The sequence below is a fragment of the Pyxicephalus adspersus genome, chromosome 10 (genome assembly GCF_032062135.1).
Source record: "Pyxicephalus adspersus chromosome 10, UCB_Pads_2.0, whole genome shotgun sequence".
Lineage (NCBI taxonomy): Eukaryota > Metazoa > Chordata > Amphibia > Anura > Pyxicephalidae > Pyxicephalus > Pyxicephalus adspersus.
Window position 1 is genome coordinate 48,254,541 of NC_092867.1, and position 16,136 is coordinate 48,270,676.

Consider the following 16,136-nt stretch of genomic DNA (forward strand, 5'->3'; position numbering starts at 1 on the left):
TCTTGTGGACACAAACTTTAACAGCCACTAATGCAGGAGGTTGTGAAAATCAAGTCCAAAGCACCCTCTGCTAATGCATGGATCTTTATATTTATTACAATGGTCAAAATATAAATAAGCAAGGAAAAACACATATCTGAATTTTTGTCAGACCCCAAAGATATAGTAACTTGTGGCATGATGCTTTACTAAGTGAATGCCCTATATTCTTTTCATACTGTAGTTTTTTCATGTGTAGTGTTTTATAAAAAAAAGATAAAAATGTGTATGTGCTAGGTGTGCTGGTCCTCCTCTCCTCTCCTCTGAGCTGAACATAGTCTGATTTTAAGTTTGGGAAGGTGGACATAAAAAAAAACTGTTTTGTACCTATTCAAACAAGTAAATAAATATTCAACTACACTGTTTATTGAAACAGTGTCTACAAATAAAGGTTATATATTTAAACAAATGACACAGACAACAGTGCTAAACAAATAGAAAACATTATAATGTGTTAAAAATACATATATATTAAAATTATTTTGGTTAATTTGATTTCTGTACATAAGTAAAACTGCTCATGCTTAAAATGGTAAGTAAATGGCAGAAATTTTATTAAAGTTGGGAAATGCAATACAATAACGCAAAAGGCTCACAGCATTATTACAGCAGTAAAATGCACAAAAATGTTTAATACTCATAAACCTCAGTTAGGTGATAATAATTTACAGCTCTGGTATTCATGCAAAAAACTCTGAAAATGCAGATACCCTCACCATTAATGGATAGAGAAAAAGCTGTGAAAGAAATACCAAAATGATATTGTGTTTTAAACAGCAAAATTCCAATTCTTTAATTGTTTTAATATAATATATATCTTCTACTAATATTTCCCCCTTTTTTCTAAAAGGTCTGGTTTCAGAATCGCAGGGCTAAGTGGAGAAAAACTGAGAGAGGCAGTGAACAAGATGGATCAAAAGAAGGTGCTTCAGAAATGACCTCCCCCTCCAGAAACCTTAGTTCGCCTCCTACTGGGGAACCCACCAGGACAAAAAAAGAAAGTTTGGATGTTCAGCAGAGGTAATGGCTAAATATTAAGTTGATACATTTAAATCTAAATCAAGTTTACCCCAGTGGAAACATTTCTTTTCAGGCTGCTTGGAGTAACCAAGGCTGGTCAAAGACAGATTTTAGATAAGGATTTATTATCTGATTGTCTTTATTTATTAACAGATTTTAAAGTTCTACCATGACAAACACCCAAAGTGTACAATCCAATCATGTCAAAATACTCTTCACATACTTGCATATTCCAAGTGAATACAGCTCCACCTTATTCACTAAGCTAAGTGAAAACTAGTTTAATGCTCTCTTACTTTAGTAATTTTACTAAGTTTACATTGCATTTTGGATTTTAAGGGCTTGTCAGTATTGCCTTATATGAATAAATTGAAGCTGTATTTAAAACATTTTTGTTTATTCTGTTTGACCATAGGTGCCTAAGTCACGACAGGACAGTGGCTCCAGCAGCATCATTTTTTCCTTCATGTCTTCCTGGAGCGATCTTAAACACTGCCAGCTATGCTCAAGCTCTGTCACATGTGGCATCTCTGAAAGGTAAGTACTTAATCACCAATTATAATTTAAAATATTATTTGTCAAAAACTGTTAGGGCATAAATAATACTACACTTGTATGCATTTTTACATATAAGTTTGTTATTAGGGTTGTGAATGAAGCACACTGAGGACAGCAATTATATGTCATGTGAGCATAGTCGTGAAAGGTGGTCATAGATAAATCATGCCTAGGAAGAGAAGGGACTTTAAGAGGAATGGTTATTACACTGCTATAAAGATGAGGTTAAAATATTTGACTTAGTGTAACCAGATTAAAAGATTTGACTCCTAATCAAATCACCTATGACAGATTCAACTTTGGGAGAAAAAAAACATATTTAAAAAGTGAAGGTAAATAAGAAATTTCTCACGCAAGTAACAATATAAAATATGTATCGCAATACAGAGCCAGGTGTATGAAATTATCACCAGCAGAGGAACAGGCAGGCTAATGAGTTTATGAAGACATACCCCTACTATCAATGAATATTGCAGTAAATTTCCAGCATAAACTATGCACCACCAATAGTAAAAGTGTCATGTCTAACTTTGCAACCATTGAGTGGAATGGTTGGAGAAGCCTTAGTCAGTCACTGGCTGTATCTAAGTAACATGTGCAGCTGTGCAATGCAGCCTTTAAAACACCCAGGGTTCCATCCAAAGGGAATGCCAAATAATAGGGATGTTGCCGTTGGTACAATAGTACAAGGAACATGACCTATTTAACCAAAAACTTGTGATGGATCCAGATTGCACAGTTGATACATTTTCAATAGAAAGAATATATGGCAGTCCCCAATATGGTTAACCGAATTGTTCACCGAAACCACATCCCAGATTATCTCAAACCAAATCCAAGTTTATCAGCAAAATTCCAAGTATAACATGCTTATAAAAAGAATCAAAACTTTATTAAGATTACATTCATGTATATAAAAAACATAAAAACCCTTCTATCTCAAAAAAGATTTGCATATGTACAAACAGATTTGTGGTCCTTAAAGGTTGTTAATGTGTTTCACAGATCAAGGCTGCTTCTTCAGGACATTAAGAGACCAACGAATATCTTTTTATTATTATTATTATTAATATTAATATTATTAATAATAAACAGGATTTATATAGCGCATTACATATTATGCAGCGCTGTACATTAAATAGGGGTTGCAAATGACAGACGAATAAAGACGAATAAATGACACAGGAGGAGAGCTTACAATCTAGTAGGTGGGGGAATTAGCACACAATAGGAGTGGACATATGTAGTGGTGGGAAGTAGTGACGGTTTCAAAAGACAGAAAAAGATGGGTAGGTAAGTTTGAAAAAATGGGTTTTGAGCGCTCTTTCAAATTAGCAGAAAGTAGGAGCAAGGCGAATAGGACAAGGAAGACCATTCCAGTGAATTGCGGCAACTCTAGAAAAGTCTTGTAACCATGCGTGTGATGAGGTTATGAGTGAGAAAGTCAATTGTAGGTCATCGGAGGAGCGGAGAGAGCGGCTGGAGAATTTTTTTGTTACCAGGTCAGAAATGTAGGTGGGACAAGAACTGTGCAGGGATTTGAAGGCAAAGCACCAAGCACTAAGGCAAAGCACTAAGGTGAAATGGAAGCCAGTGTACAGAACTGCATTTTCTCCACTTGTGTTCAGCTGCACGAACAGTCAAGGTGTGATTTTTGTGCCAGGGTTGGGGGTTGGCATGGCGAGGGTAGCAGAAGGTGGCAGGGGCAACTTTATCCAGAGCCAAGGAAAGAGAGTGGTTTAACTGGGTGGCAGCTTAATCTGGGGAGGTGATTTTGGAGTGAGTGGGGGGTTAGGGATGCAAGGCAGTTTGAGAATAGGTTGTGGTCAAGGTTACGGATATCTCTGCCATTGACCAGGTCTGGGACTTGGTTCGATAGGTTGAAGGGGATAAGTTTGTGATCAGAAAGGGGAAATGGCGAGTTGTCAAGGAAGGTGAGGTTGCAGAGTTTAGAAAATATCAGGTCTAAAGTGTGTCCGGCAATGTGTGTAGGGCCGTTGATCTTCTGTGAGTCCAAATGAGGAGGTAATGGAGAGCAGTTTGGCTGAGGAGGGAAGGTTAGGCTCATCCATTGCAACATTAAAATCACCAAGGATTAGAGTGGGCAGGTCATGGAAAAGAATGTGTGAGAGCCAAGAGGCAAAGTTATTCAAAAATTGTGATATTGGTCCGGGGGGGGGGTCGTTAGACAACAGCAACAATAAGGGGTAAGTGGCTGAAAAGATGGACGGAGTGGACTTCAAAATAGGTGAAAATGAGAGAGGGTGGGTAGGAAGGACTCTGTATGTACAATTAGGTGGGAAAATGAGACCCACACCACCCCCTACTCTGTTGACAGGTCTAGGAGTATGTATAAAGTGCAGGCCTCCATAGGAGAGAGCAGCTGCAGAGGCAGAGTTAGAGAAGAAAAACCAAGTTTCAGAGAGACCCAGGAAGTTTAGAGATTTAGAAAGGAGAAGGTTGTGTATGGAGGTTAGTTTATTGCAAACAGATCTGGCATTCCATAGAAAGGGGGTAAAAACTTATGGGTAGGGTGAATGGGGATGAGGTTAGGAGAAGGAAGTATCTTGCTGAAAGTGTAGGGAAGAGAGAGGCTGTTGGGGGGACCAGGGTTGGGTTAGATACCACCAGAAAGTAGCAGTAGAGAAAAAAAGTGCAGGAGCATAGCCAGAGATAGCAGGAGAGTGAAGGAGCAGAGAGACAATGAGTTATCAGACTGGGGAGGAGAGGGAACAGTGCCAGCAAATAGAGTGCAGGGTGAATAATACATTTTACCAGATAATTGTGAACCATATGAGTACAAAAAACAATGTGGCAAACTGAAGTCCATGAGAGCAGGTACTGTGATAAGTATGGTAGTGAGGCTTCTATGGTTGTTGAGTTCCAGAAGTGGGATATGATAAGTCAGTCACAGAGATGGCTTTGTGAAATAGCAGTTCAGAATGGCAGAAGCAGAAGATATTTTGTCCACATGGATGAATCAGTCCAAAGGCAAGAGATGGGAGTTGCAGAGTGTAATTGTATGTGCAATTTTGTTCCAATTACTGTGTCAATTCCCTGGATTAATTCCATTGCACTTATAATTTTGGCACTTAAGATTTGGTCACGTGACCAGGTTACAGTATAATTTACCAAATATATACACACTAAATAATTTACAAACATTAAAACCCATAAATATATCACCTACCAGTGAAGCCTGAGGTTTCCTTTTGATAGAGGACCCTTCCTTAAATTTTGGAGTAGGGGTCACCAAACTACTACAAAAAGAGCAGTTTATGGGCTCAACTAAATATTCACAACTTCACAAATACTAACCAAACTACAGAAGTGAAACCACATTTTCGGAAAGCACTAATACTACAATATTTAAAAACTTTAATAACTTGGACAACACTTTGTGAGACCTCTACTCATTTTAAATCCTTATCTATTAAGACTCCCCATTCAATACATTGGTGAACCCATTAGTATAAAAGCATCCCACCTCAAACCAACTTATTTTATACAACAAATGTAATTTTAAATAATTACTAATTATACACAAGCAACAAAATTAATTGTGACAATTAATAAAAAGAGATGACCAAATACAGTGGAAACACAATAAATCCCCTCCATAATAAATCTCCTAATATACCATCCCTGAAATAAATATACATATATTGTACTAAACAAAATATAAAAGATTATTGTGTAACAATATTTTGTCTTAAATGTACATATTATTCCAAATAACAAATGCTCTAACTTAACTGAACAGTATACCTGTTTTTTTGTATCCCCCAAATACAATAGATGGAAAGGTATATCTACAAATGTACAGGATAAGGTATTTCTCAACCATCTTTAATACATTACCCAATGCACTAAGAAGACAAACTTAAAAAAATAAAAAAGGACATATTTTTTATGAATATACTGCAATAATGAAAAATACATTTAAATAATGAAATAAACAAATTTAACAACATGACAAAAACCTTTACATCATCTTCTATGCAGAGTCATTAAAGCCTATCTAAAACAAAAATCAAACAAAACAAATTTCAAAAGCAATTATGTTAATTAGTGGCATTTGTAAGCAATACGTTTAGAACTGAAATTTCCAAATTCAAAAACCATACTGTGTATCTGTGCTTGGCTATAGGGGGTTTACCTATACACACAGCCAGAACCTCTTGAGCCTTTTTAGTTTCCTGATAGCAGATTGAGTTTCTGCATTTGTTTATCACCTAGCCACCTGTCTCCACTCATAAAGACACAGTTTCAACTTTAACAAAAGAGATGCTGGGATCTGTTATGGCATCAATGATTTTTCCTACTATGATGACACATGACCTTTCCACTGGATGGATGTAGAGATTGGAGAAAACAAGCACATTAAGATTTACTTATCAACCTGACTGCTATTATAATTTGCTTTGTTCAATTTTGGGTCCAGTCATGCTTTAAAATCATCACAAACTTTTAAAAAATCAATGGAAATTTATAAAAAGCGAACAAAGATAAAACTATAATGAAAATAAATATATTATTTGAGAATGCTAGCACCCATCAACACGTGGTCAAGACAAGGCTTAGATAAGTGCAAAGATTTTTTTGATTTGTAGGAGTTTGGTATAAAGGACATTTCTTTTGAGGTTTGTAAAGTCACTAGGTTTGAGAAAAGGTGTGGGAGAAAAACATAAGTCACCTGGCACAAGCAGTGCAGTAGGTGACTTGGTAGGTGTCATCAGTAGGTAAACTGATGCAAGATCACTGATGGGTGAAATCAAGTTTAATTCAAGAATGGTGCCAATAAGAACAAATAGTGTGAACAAAACTGTGACGATCCAGAAAATAACAAAAACCAATGTACTAACAAACTTATAAGAAACAAAGGTACACAAGCTCAGGTCAGGTCTTAGGACAAGAAACAGGATCAGGGCCAGAGAGCACAGCAGGTAGCAGGCTAAATAACACTGAGGATCTGGGAAGGACTCAAGGAAGGGCAAAAGCCTAAATAGGGAGCTCCCAGCTGTTTACATAACAAGCTCTTCTTGGATGTGGCCATCCACCCATTGCAGTGTAAATGTTGGGCTGTTGTTATTATTACTATTTATTCTGTAAATTATAGCTGCTAAAACAGTTTTAAAGCGGGGGGGGTAGTAGAATTAAGCTTATTAGCATTGTAATGGATCAGCCTACGGCTATATACACAATTGTCATTAGAAAGGATTGTGAACAAATGACTGATTGATGCATGAAAGTGTACTGTACATACAGCACCGTCGTTCCGCTTTATGGAGGCGGGGGGGGGGGGGGGGGTGACGACAGAGCGGATCTCCTTTCCATTTTCGTTACGATCATTCGTCGTCCATCGTCCGTGGATCCAGCAAGACGGTCGTTCGGATGATGGACGACGAGCACTGTACACTGAGCCGAATAATGGATGAGAACCATTGCATGTGTGTACCTAGCCTAAGTCAGTCACAACATTACTTTATTGTGACACTTTCATTTATTCACAAATTTGACTAATGTGAGAAACCTTTCCTATTGTTAAAGATAAGGGACACTTGATGGCAACAGCTTGTCAAGAGAGACACTATAACAAGCTGTACACAAATTATTCAAATAAATGGTTGGAATGCTTTAAAACTGTAGGTGTGGGGTCATCCATCCAATCATGGAAACTGGCAGACCAATGAGTAAGTCAATATAATATTCTGCAAATGTAAACAACGTGACCAGTGCTCTATTATATAACGAATGGTGAATTTGTTATTGTTATCTCTTAGCAATTTCCTAGTTAGGAATTACTCTCTTCTCCCATTGGCAGTACAAGGTTAGAGCTAAACTTAAGAACTCTACAAAAAAATATTCTCAAGGAGCATGCATGTTCCCGTTATTGCATTACCTGCCTCCTCTGCTGCTTGGCGGTTTTATCCCTTTACTTTTGAAAGTATACTTTTTACTTTCCAAATCTTACCTCTGGGGTCGATGGTGAAAGCTTTTATTTTTAAAGAATTGATCTATAAAAATATACTGTTTAACTTTTTAAATAATATGTTATGCTGATAAAGGAAAATGTACATAGTCTGCTAGTACCACCATCCTAGGCCAAGAATAGTTTTTGTTGACTAATTATTTGTAGCCTTGTAGACCCATTTGCCAGAAACCGTGCTTTTAGGTCTAGCTATGGGCATTCTGACTAAAGCTACGTACACACGGCAGATTTTTATCGCCCGATAATCGGCATCGGCCAATTATCGGGCGAAAATCTTCCGTGTGTACAGTCGGTGTCGTCCATCGTCCGGACGACCGACCTGCCAGATCCACGGACCATAGACGACAGCCGATCGTAATGAAAGGGAAGGGGAGAGCGCGCAGCAGGGTGCCGCTCCGTCGCTCTCCCCCTCCCCTCTCCATAGAGCATGAACGGTGCTGTATGTACAGCATCGTTCATGCATCTTGCAGCCCCTTGTCGTTGGAAAGGATCGTGAAAGATCCTTTCCAACGACAAAAATTGCAAGTGTGTACGCAGCTTAAGAGGTGTAGTAAGTCTTCTGCTTCAGGAGGCATAAAAAAGGAGCAGCATGGTGTGATGGCAGCAGATAACTTTGTTGGACTAGTCCTCTGACTCCTTAATGATAATTCTCTTTTATGTTGCAAGGTTAAACATGCTGTGTCTCTTTATTCTTTTCCGTGCTGCCAAATCACCTAAGCATTCAAACTGCCCCCCACCCTGGTGTTGTAGAGAGGATCTCAAGATGGGCTTTACTCCTGTACTGATTCAGTCAAATTGGCAAGCCAAAGGCCAGACTGGTTGTATTTTGAGGCAGGTCATAATAAATCCACAGGAACCAGCAGAACCAGCAGATAGCAGAGGTTGTAACTCAATTCGCGCGACTTGGACTCAAGTCCCTTTTAAGTCGTCTAACTTGCAACTCGACTTAGGGGTTTTTCCCAGGGACTTGCTTTCTCTGCTGACAGCTGAAGGGGGATAGAAGGACGGCAGTGAGTCTTCTGTAACACCGCCTTCCTCCCACCTTTCTTGCATACTAAGTTTTCTCCTCTGACAGGTGAAGGGGGGGGGGGGGGGGGGAAGGCTGTGTTACAGAAGCCTCACTGCCTGCCTCCCTTCCCCCTTCAGCTGTCAGAGAAGAAATCCATGGACTTAGAATGCAATCCTGTGCTGAAGAACAGAATCAGAGCCCTGTTTCTATATAGGGACAAATAGGGATAAATGAAGTGACTTGACTTGGGACTTGACTTGGAAGAATTCTTGATGACTTGAGACTTGACTTGGGACTTGGTGTCAATGACTTGGGACTCGACTTGGACTTGAAGGGTGAGGACTTAGTCCAACCTCTGGCAGATAGGAGGCAGCATGTAATTGTCAAAGTTACAGATGGCTTTGCAGGAACATAAAAAAGAATGGTGAAAATGTAGTTGTTGTTTTGGAGGAAATTATTGTTCCTGGTATATAGGTAAAATAATGACAATATTTGTTAAATAGGCAAAATGACAACTGCATTTATCTTTTGGCACATGATGGCTAGAATGCTACCCCAAAGGCCATATCCTCTGAATGCTTTGCCTTGGGCAGTAAAAAGACTATAAGCACCACTGGGTCTAGGCCTATTTGGAGTTGCAACCTGATCCTAAACTATGAATGTTGTTTTATAATGGAGTTACATGTTTTACCAATTGTCTCAAACAGTCAGGAGCATATAGGTGTAATCTTTATGTGATATGATGCATTCTCATATAGATCAAATGGGCCAAGAACAGTTTTTGGTGCAGGTATTACAGAGGACATATATCAAATAAAGCACTGTACTCTGTCCCAGTCAATGTCTTCCTGTATATTCGTGGTAAATACAGGATAATCTTCTTATTGTGTGGTCTAGCGGAGTAGATTTTCCTTCCTCGTTGCAAATATTTACTGCTAAATGCATCAACAGCCTGTGGATTTATTAAGCTCAGTCCCATCCTTTAATAGCTGGCCGTATACCTAAACTATTAATTAATTGAGCTCACCTATTAATTGGGAGAAACAGGATCTGTCTTCTGTCTCAGCCTGCTTCTAAATTCCAGCTGATTCTCCACAGGTAATTGAAACAAAGCATAGAACAAATTGTTTCTCCAGCTATGCTGGTATCTTTATTTCTGTGTTGTTTGCTTAGCCTGATTATTAAGAAAACCCAAATCAATATGTATTTTGTTTGTTGAAATAAAAAAATTTGATAAGATTTTGATAGATAGGATACTTGTAAACTTCATTTAAAATAAAATAAATGCATTGAATTTGCTTCTCATGGTTTCAGTCTTTTTAAGAAAGGAATGAATTTTAAAAATATTAAAAGTAATTAGGATAGTAACATATTGCAACAAACTCTATACAAAATCAGCATAAGGGCAATTACATGCTACAAAAATGTAATGTTGACATGTATATGGTCAGGGCAGTTCCTACTAAACAAAACTAATAAAAAAAAAATTCTGCTGAAAAAGGCTTGAAAGCTAAACAGCAGCACTGAATGGCAAGCAACAGCTATGATGCAAGAATAATATCAACCCTGTATATATTCCATAAATAGAAATTTAGTGGATTTAGGATCTGGGGTTATCCCAAATCTTATTTTTTTTACTGCTCTCATTGGTTTTCTAAGGGGGGCCTATTGCAGATAATGTAAATTGTTTTTGACAGTTAGGACACTCCTCCTATATATGATTTTTGTTTGATATTAGTGATTATGATGTGACATAGTGGCAAATAAATGCCTAGAGGTTTGTGAATAAGAAAGTTTTTTTTGCACATAATTTTCTTAAACAAATATATCTTTCACTTTAGTAACATCGTACATTTAAGCTGTGTGTTGAAAGCAGGCTTGTAGACTGCTTTATAACTTTGCATTTTGAGATGGCTTTCCAAGCATTTGTCTGAATGTTATCAAAACTATGAATATTTGCTTGGCTGATTTATTAACCTTGTATTTAACTGTTTTTTTTTACATTGCAAGGGCTTTATAATATTATTATGTTTATGTTTTTTCTACATTATGGTTGCACAATGCTGGAGATAGGAAGTTAAGGGGAACATTTATCAATTTGAATAAAACTGTTTTGGTGATGAAATAGGTGGTTTGCAGCTTTCACAACCCTTTGGAAAACAACAATTTTTTTAGAAGGGTATTTAGAAAATCTCTCAGCCTGCATGTAGGTACAAATGTTGGTTCTATATTGAATATGTCTTTTTTCTCTGACCCGTTCCAGGGGTAGTAAAATCAATTGCTTTTGAATGCTTTTCAATCTCACTGAGCATCTGACAAGCAGTGTCTTTATAGAATATTGGTCAGTTTACATACAGTACACACAGCTTTGTGGACCTCTTCCTTAGGGTCCATATACTACTGTCAAGTGTAGTAATTTATCATTGTTACTGTATAAAAGGTTATCCCTCTTTGTTATCCCAGAAATTTGGGAGATATTGTTACTACTTTTTTCGTACATTTCTGGAGATATCTGCGCTTTAACTTAAGCTTCAGTCTTCTAAAAAATATTCAGGTTTATTTCCTCATTTAATTGATAGTGTTTTTTTAATCGTTGCACATGAACTTTGGTCCTGGTCAGTTCAGTATTATGCAACATTTTACAAAGTCCATATTCCAGTCACTTTATGTCCTTCATAGGGGCTAACAATCTAATTTACTTACTTTAATAACACAGTTAAGGCAATTTTTTGAGGGGAAGCTATTGAACCTAATTGTATGTTTTTGGGATGTGGGAGGAAAACGGAGTGCCTGGAGGAAACTCAAACAAACACAGTGAGGAACAAACAAACTCATTGCAGATAGTATCCTGGCTGAGATTTGAGCCTGGAGCCTAGCAATGCAAAGGCGAGAGTGGTAGCCACTAAGCCAACCATGCTGCCCACTTGTCCGTGGTATGGTACATACAGTTTTGTATAGCAAGTAGGGAATGAAAGCAGTAAGTACTTTATAAATGCGCTTAAAATGAAAAGGTTGACCTTAAGGTAGCTATTCTGACCAATATTGGTACCAGAAAACTGCAAACAAACAATTCCTTATCATATAAAAAGGGAAACAATTCAGCATTTGCAGCTATTGTTGGGCACTTTTCTCCACCAAACACACAGGTACAATAGCCATGTATACACACACATAGCCATGGTGGAACATTTCATCATGACCAGTTGGCTTGACACATGTCAGTTGAGAGCTCACTTGGAGGGTATTTTATCGTATAATTAAATTTATATGTGTGTTGCCACTATTACATTTCAGATAAAAGATCGTAATCTTATATGGAACATATTAGTTCCAGGAAAGAAGTTTAATTATTTCACTTCTGGCATGTGATATAAAGGTCAGGAAATGTCTTTTATAATTAAACAAGATATTTTAGCATTTGTTTCATTATGTGACCCTTTGACTAGCCTAATTTAGGGTTCATCTGTTAACATCTTTATAAATATAACATGAATGCCTCCATATTATGATAATAATAACCAAATCATTTAATTAATTATTGCGTCTAATGCCAACTATTATTTCTTTATTGATAGAGGCATCTTTAGTAGTCATAGAAGATATTGGTAAAGCAGAAGTAGCTGTTTAGATCTTTAGCAATCGACCAGTGTTCTCTTTGGATATGTAATAGTTAACTCTTGTTTCCAGTGGTCGATTTGTTTGCTTTGTGTGCAGAGCTTTGATCAGACCTGGGAATGTGAGATTTGAAGTAGGGGGGGTTCTTCCTGTCAGACTTACAGAATTGATTCCCTTTCACCCCACCGCAGGGAGGCTGGATTATTACATTAAGTATTAATCTGTTCAGATGATCTCACCGTGTGATGCTCTGATTCAGCATTATATTGGTAGCTAATGGAGATAAAACTCTTTCGCTGCCAGAAGATAAGTATGCAGTGCTTTCTTACTCTTACAAGAAAAATATATATAAATACTTCCACACTATTTACTTCTGACAAACAAATGCCTATTGAATAATGCAAGCTAAACAAATCTGTTTTTTTTTTTTTTTTTTTTTTAGGAGATATGTAGTTTACTGTAGGTAATTCAGTTCCATTTTATTATCTTGGTTTTCCTTATGCAACTCATCATCAAGTTTTAACACAATACATGATAAAGAATGAGAGACTTATATTCATTTCCCTGTCATATCATAGTATGTAGAGTTATAGGAGGACTTGTAAGTTTTTTTTACACCCAAAAGCATTATGTGTTTAATGTACTGTAGGCCTATTGCTCGATTAGCTCAATGTCCATATTCAATTACAGAAAATAGCTAGCTTTTATGATTTTATGGGAAAGATAAGCATGTTAAAAAGCACATTTTGTTTTCTTTTACCTGACATGGTTTTTGGCTCTATTATATTATACGTCAAGGTATTGTTCCATAGCAGTCTCAGAGGATCTTTTAGTATAATGTCCTAAAAAAGTAATAAAAAGACATTCAGTACATACTTACAGCCAGTTTAGACTTAAGCTGCATGTGCAGTTTAATTAATATGCTTTTGATTAACTAAACACCCTAACTGAAACCACCTTATTTGAAACAAGGTTATGCCAAAATGTCCCATTTCCTTCAAAAAGTCAAAATAAAAACATTTATGATTACTAATAAATACCAAAGCCATGCCTTGCAATTTATTATTATTATTATTTTTTTTATTATTAATATTATTAATAATAATAATAATAATAATTATAATAAACTGTATTTACATAGCACAGACATATTATGCAGCACTGTACATTAAATAGGGGTTGCAAATGACAGACAGATACAAACAGTGACACACTGTAACATACCTAAAGCACATGTATTGTGTGAACAGGTACACACCCCCTACAAACAGATTGCAAAGTGTTGTAACAGTCTGGTGTTTTCAGATTTCTAGCTAAAGGGGTAACACAAATTATAAGCTCTGGTCCTTTTCATAACTGTTCTGTGCTTTGTTCATTATCAAAATTTACTAAAAAGGCAAATAGTGTTTTATAACAAGTAACCAAATGTGTGTATTGATTGTAGTATTTGGTGTGATAAAGGTCTATGTAATGCCAAAACAATATATTTGTATTTTACTGTAGCTACTAGACAACGTCTGTTTTGAAAGTATTGAAAAGTATGTTATTTTCAGTATGTTTTTTATGTCTAATGAGATCTTACATTCTCCTACATATTTAGTATCCTTAGACAAGTGGAACCTTTTTTAGTTTCTTTAAAACATTAATGAGACCATCTTCCTATATGATAAGATTAGCCTCCACGAGATTTGCCCCCTATGGAGGGTCAGTAATAGCTTGGCTTGCTGAAAAATTTTCATGAAATAATATGTTTGTCATTGCTAAGATCTACTGAAAATGCTAGGTGCTTTTCTAAGCCCTAATGATATTGATATATTTTTTCTAAAATATTTTGATTGACTCAGAACATATTTCCAGACTAGAACTTTTGACATAACTTTATTAATAATGCTACTTAAGTATATCTAAAGACAAAACTGTTGTTAGTTGTAGGGAGTAGGTCTCCTGTAAATTTCTACTGTTTTTCCAGGTTAGGTATCATCTTGGAGGTTTCCATTCACTTCTTGTTCTAGAAATATAGCTGGAAGTAATGTAATACAGAAGGTTAAGGATATCCCTGCTTAAACAGTTGTCCCCAGAACAGGTTTTCCTATGCCATCTATCTGTCTAATTCTCTGGACCAGTTTTTGCTTCTTTTCTGCACTCTTCAATACTATGAAATACTTTTGAATATTGTATTGGTGCCCAAAACAGGATGGCAAATTCCAAATTATTTTTGAATGGTGTTAGATTGGGGGACTGGTGTCTGGTGAGCACTGGTGTCTAAATGACAGCACAGAAGAGCATGAACATCTAGAGCTATCCAGAAATGAGAAAAAAATGTGCCATACTGTCTTCAAAAATTCAGCACACCTCTTCAGTACCATAAAGGGTGGATTTGAGAGTTTTGTGGGACTCTACAAATAGTAAAACAAAATTCCTATATGCCAACAGGAGTCAGGCCACCAGTCTTCCTTTCACAGCTTTGTTATAGTGCTGCTCTTCGGACTAAAACAGAGCATAATTTAGTCCCTCCAGAAAAAGTAACAAGGCTCTTAAAGCAATTTTTATTTCTTAACACACTTTATGGAATAACAAAAAACAGCCAATTCAACAGTTGCTTCATGTACAACTGATTTATCCTGGTAGTTTGGAGTACCTACCCAAAATACTTGAACATATTGGGCCGATTATAACTCTCCACGGTTGGAGAGGATACACTTTAACCAGTGAAGCTGGGTGATCCAGCAAACCTGGAATGGATTTCCTTAAGTCATTTGCTATTTGTTAGCAAATGTTTTAACTCCTGGACCAGATCCATTCCAGGTTTGCTGGATCACCTAGCTTCACTGATGAAAGTGTGTCCTCTTCAGCCTTGGAGAACTTTAATAAATCAGGCCCACTGTGTTGTTGCACATGAAACCACTGTTGGGAGGGCATATTTTATTTTGTGAGAGGTGCTAAATAATAAGGTTTGAAAAAAACCCATAAGTAATTTGGTGCCTTTCTGGAGCATAGATTACTTGGTTTACCAAAACTTATTTATATTAGAAAAGTGTGTGGGAATGATCACTTTGAGAAATTTTTTATGTATGTAGCTTATATTAAATATAGATTAACACAAAATGAAAGAAAAGTTACTTGTAAAATGTTGTTGAAAATATTAGGCCCTCTCTAATTTGCTTTTATTTGCACTTACAGGTGGTCCTTTATGCTCCTGTTGTGTGTCTGATCCCCTAGCTCTCTCATTTCTACCTCCTTACAATTGTCAGAATCACCGCACGGCAAGTGTTGCAGCTCTTCGAATGAAAGCAAGAGAGCATTCTGAGGCTGTACTCCAATCTGCACAACTCATCTCCCCAGTTAACAGCAGTGGTGGCTCATCAACAGCCTCACACGAGGATGGGCAAGAAAGAAGTGCTCAGGTTCAAGAAAAAAATGGCACAGAAAAAAATGTATAATGAACAGTACATGTCCTACACATTTGCATTGAAAAGAGTGGGCATGGAGTTCTTTTTACCTGGAACAAAACCAGGTGTATTTGAACCTGGGCTGTAAGAGTCCTCAGTAAATATATATATTTGCCTATAAATGCTTTGCTACTCTAAAGACTTGTACATTTGTCTTAGTAGCATCATTAGGCCATGGCCTACAGAACTTAAAATGGCTTGCTCGTGTGAATCTGCCACAGTAATCATGGACATTTTAAAACTGAACTCTTGGCAAATTGTTAAATGCACAGTAGAAATACATATCGGGAATATGTTTTACCTCCCAAAAGATTTAAATTTGTGACTATCTAGATCTAAAATTAACACAGCTCTAGCACACAGGAAAAAAAGGTAAAATAGACTAGCAAAATCATCTCTACACTCTCATCTCTTATCACATTCTTTGTCAATACAGCACACTTGAATAATATTG

General features: G+C 36.8%; 1 protein-coding gene across 1 annotated transcript in view; it reads left to right on the plus strand.

Annotated features, from left to right (window-relative positions):
• Positions 1-15,673, plus strand: part of DRGX (dorsal root ganglia homeobox) — a 28,645-nt gene extending 12,972 nt beyond the window's left edge. The window contains exons 4-6 of the mRNA XM_072425026.1: positions 890-1,059; positions 1,484-1,596; positions 15,414-15,673. Of these exons, the coding sequence (XP_072281127.1) occupies positions 890-1,059; positions 1,484-1,596; positions 15,414-15,673 (543 nt within the window). The remainder of the gene's footprint in view (positions 1-889; positions 1,060-1,483; positions 1,597-15,413) is intronic.
• The last annotated feature ends 463 nt before the right edge of the window (positions 15,674-16,136 follow it).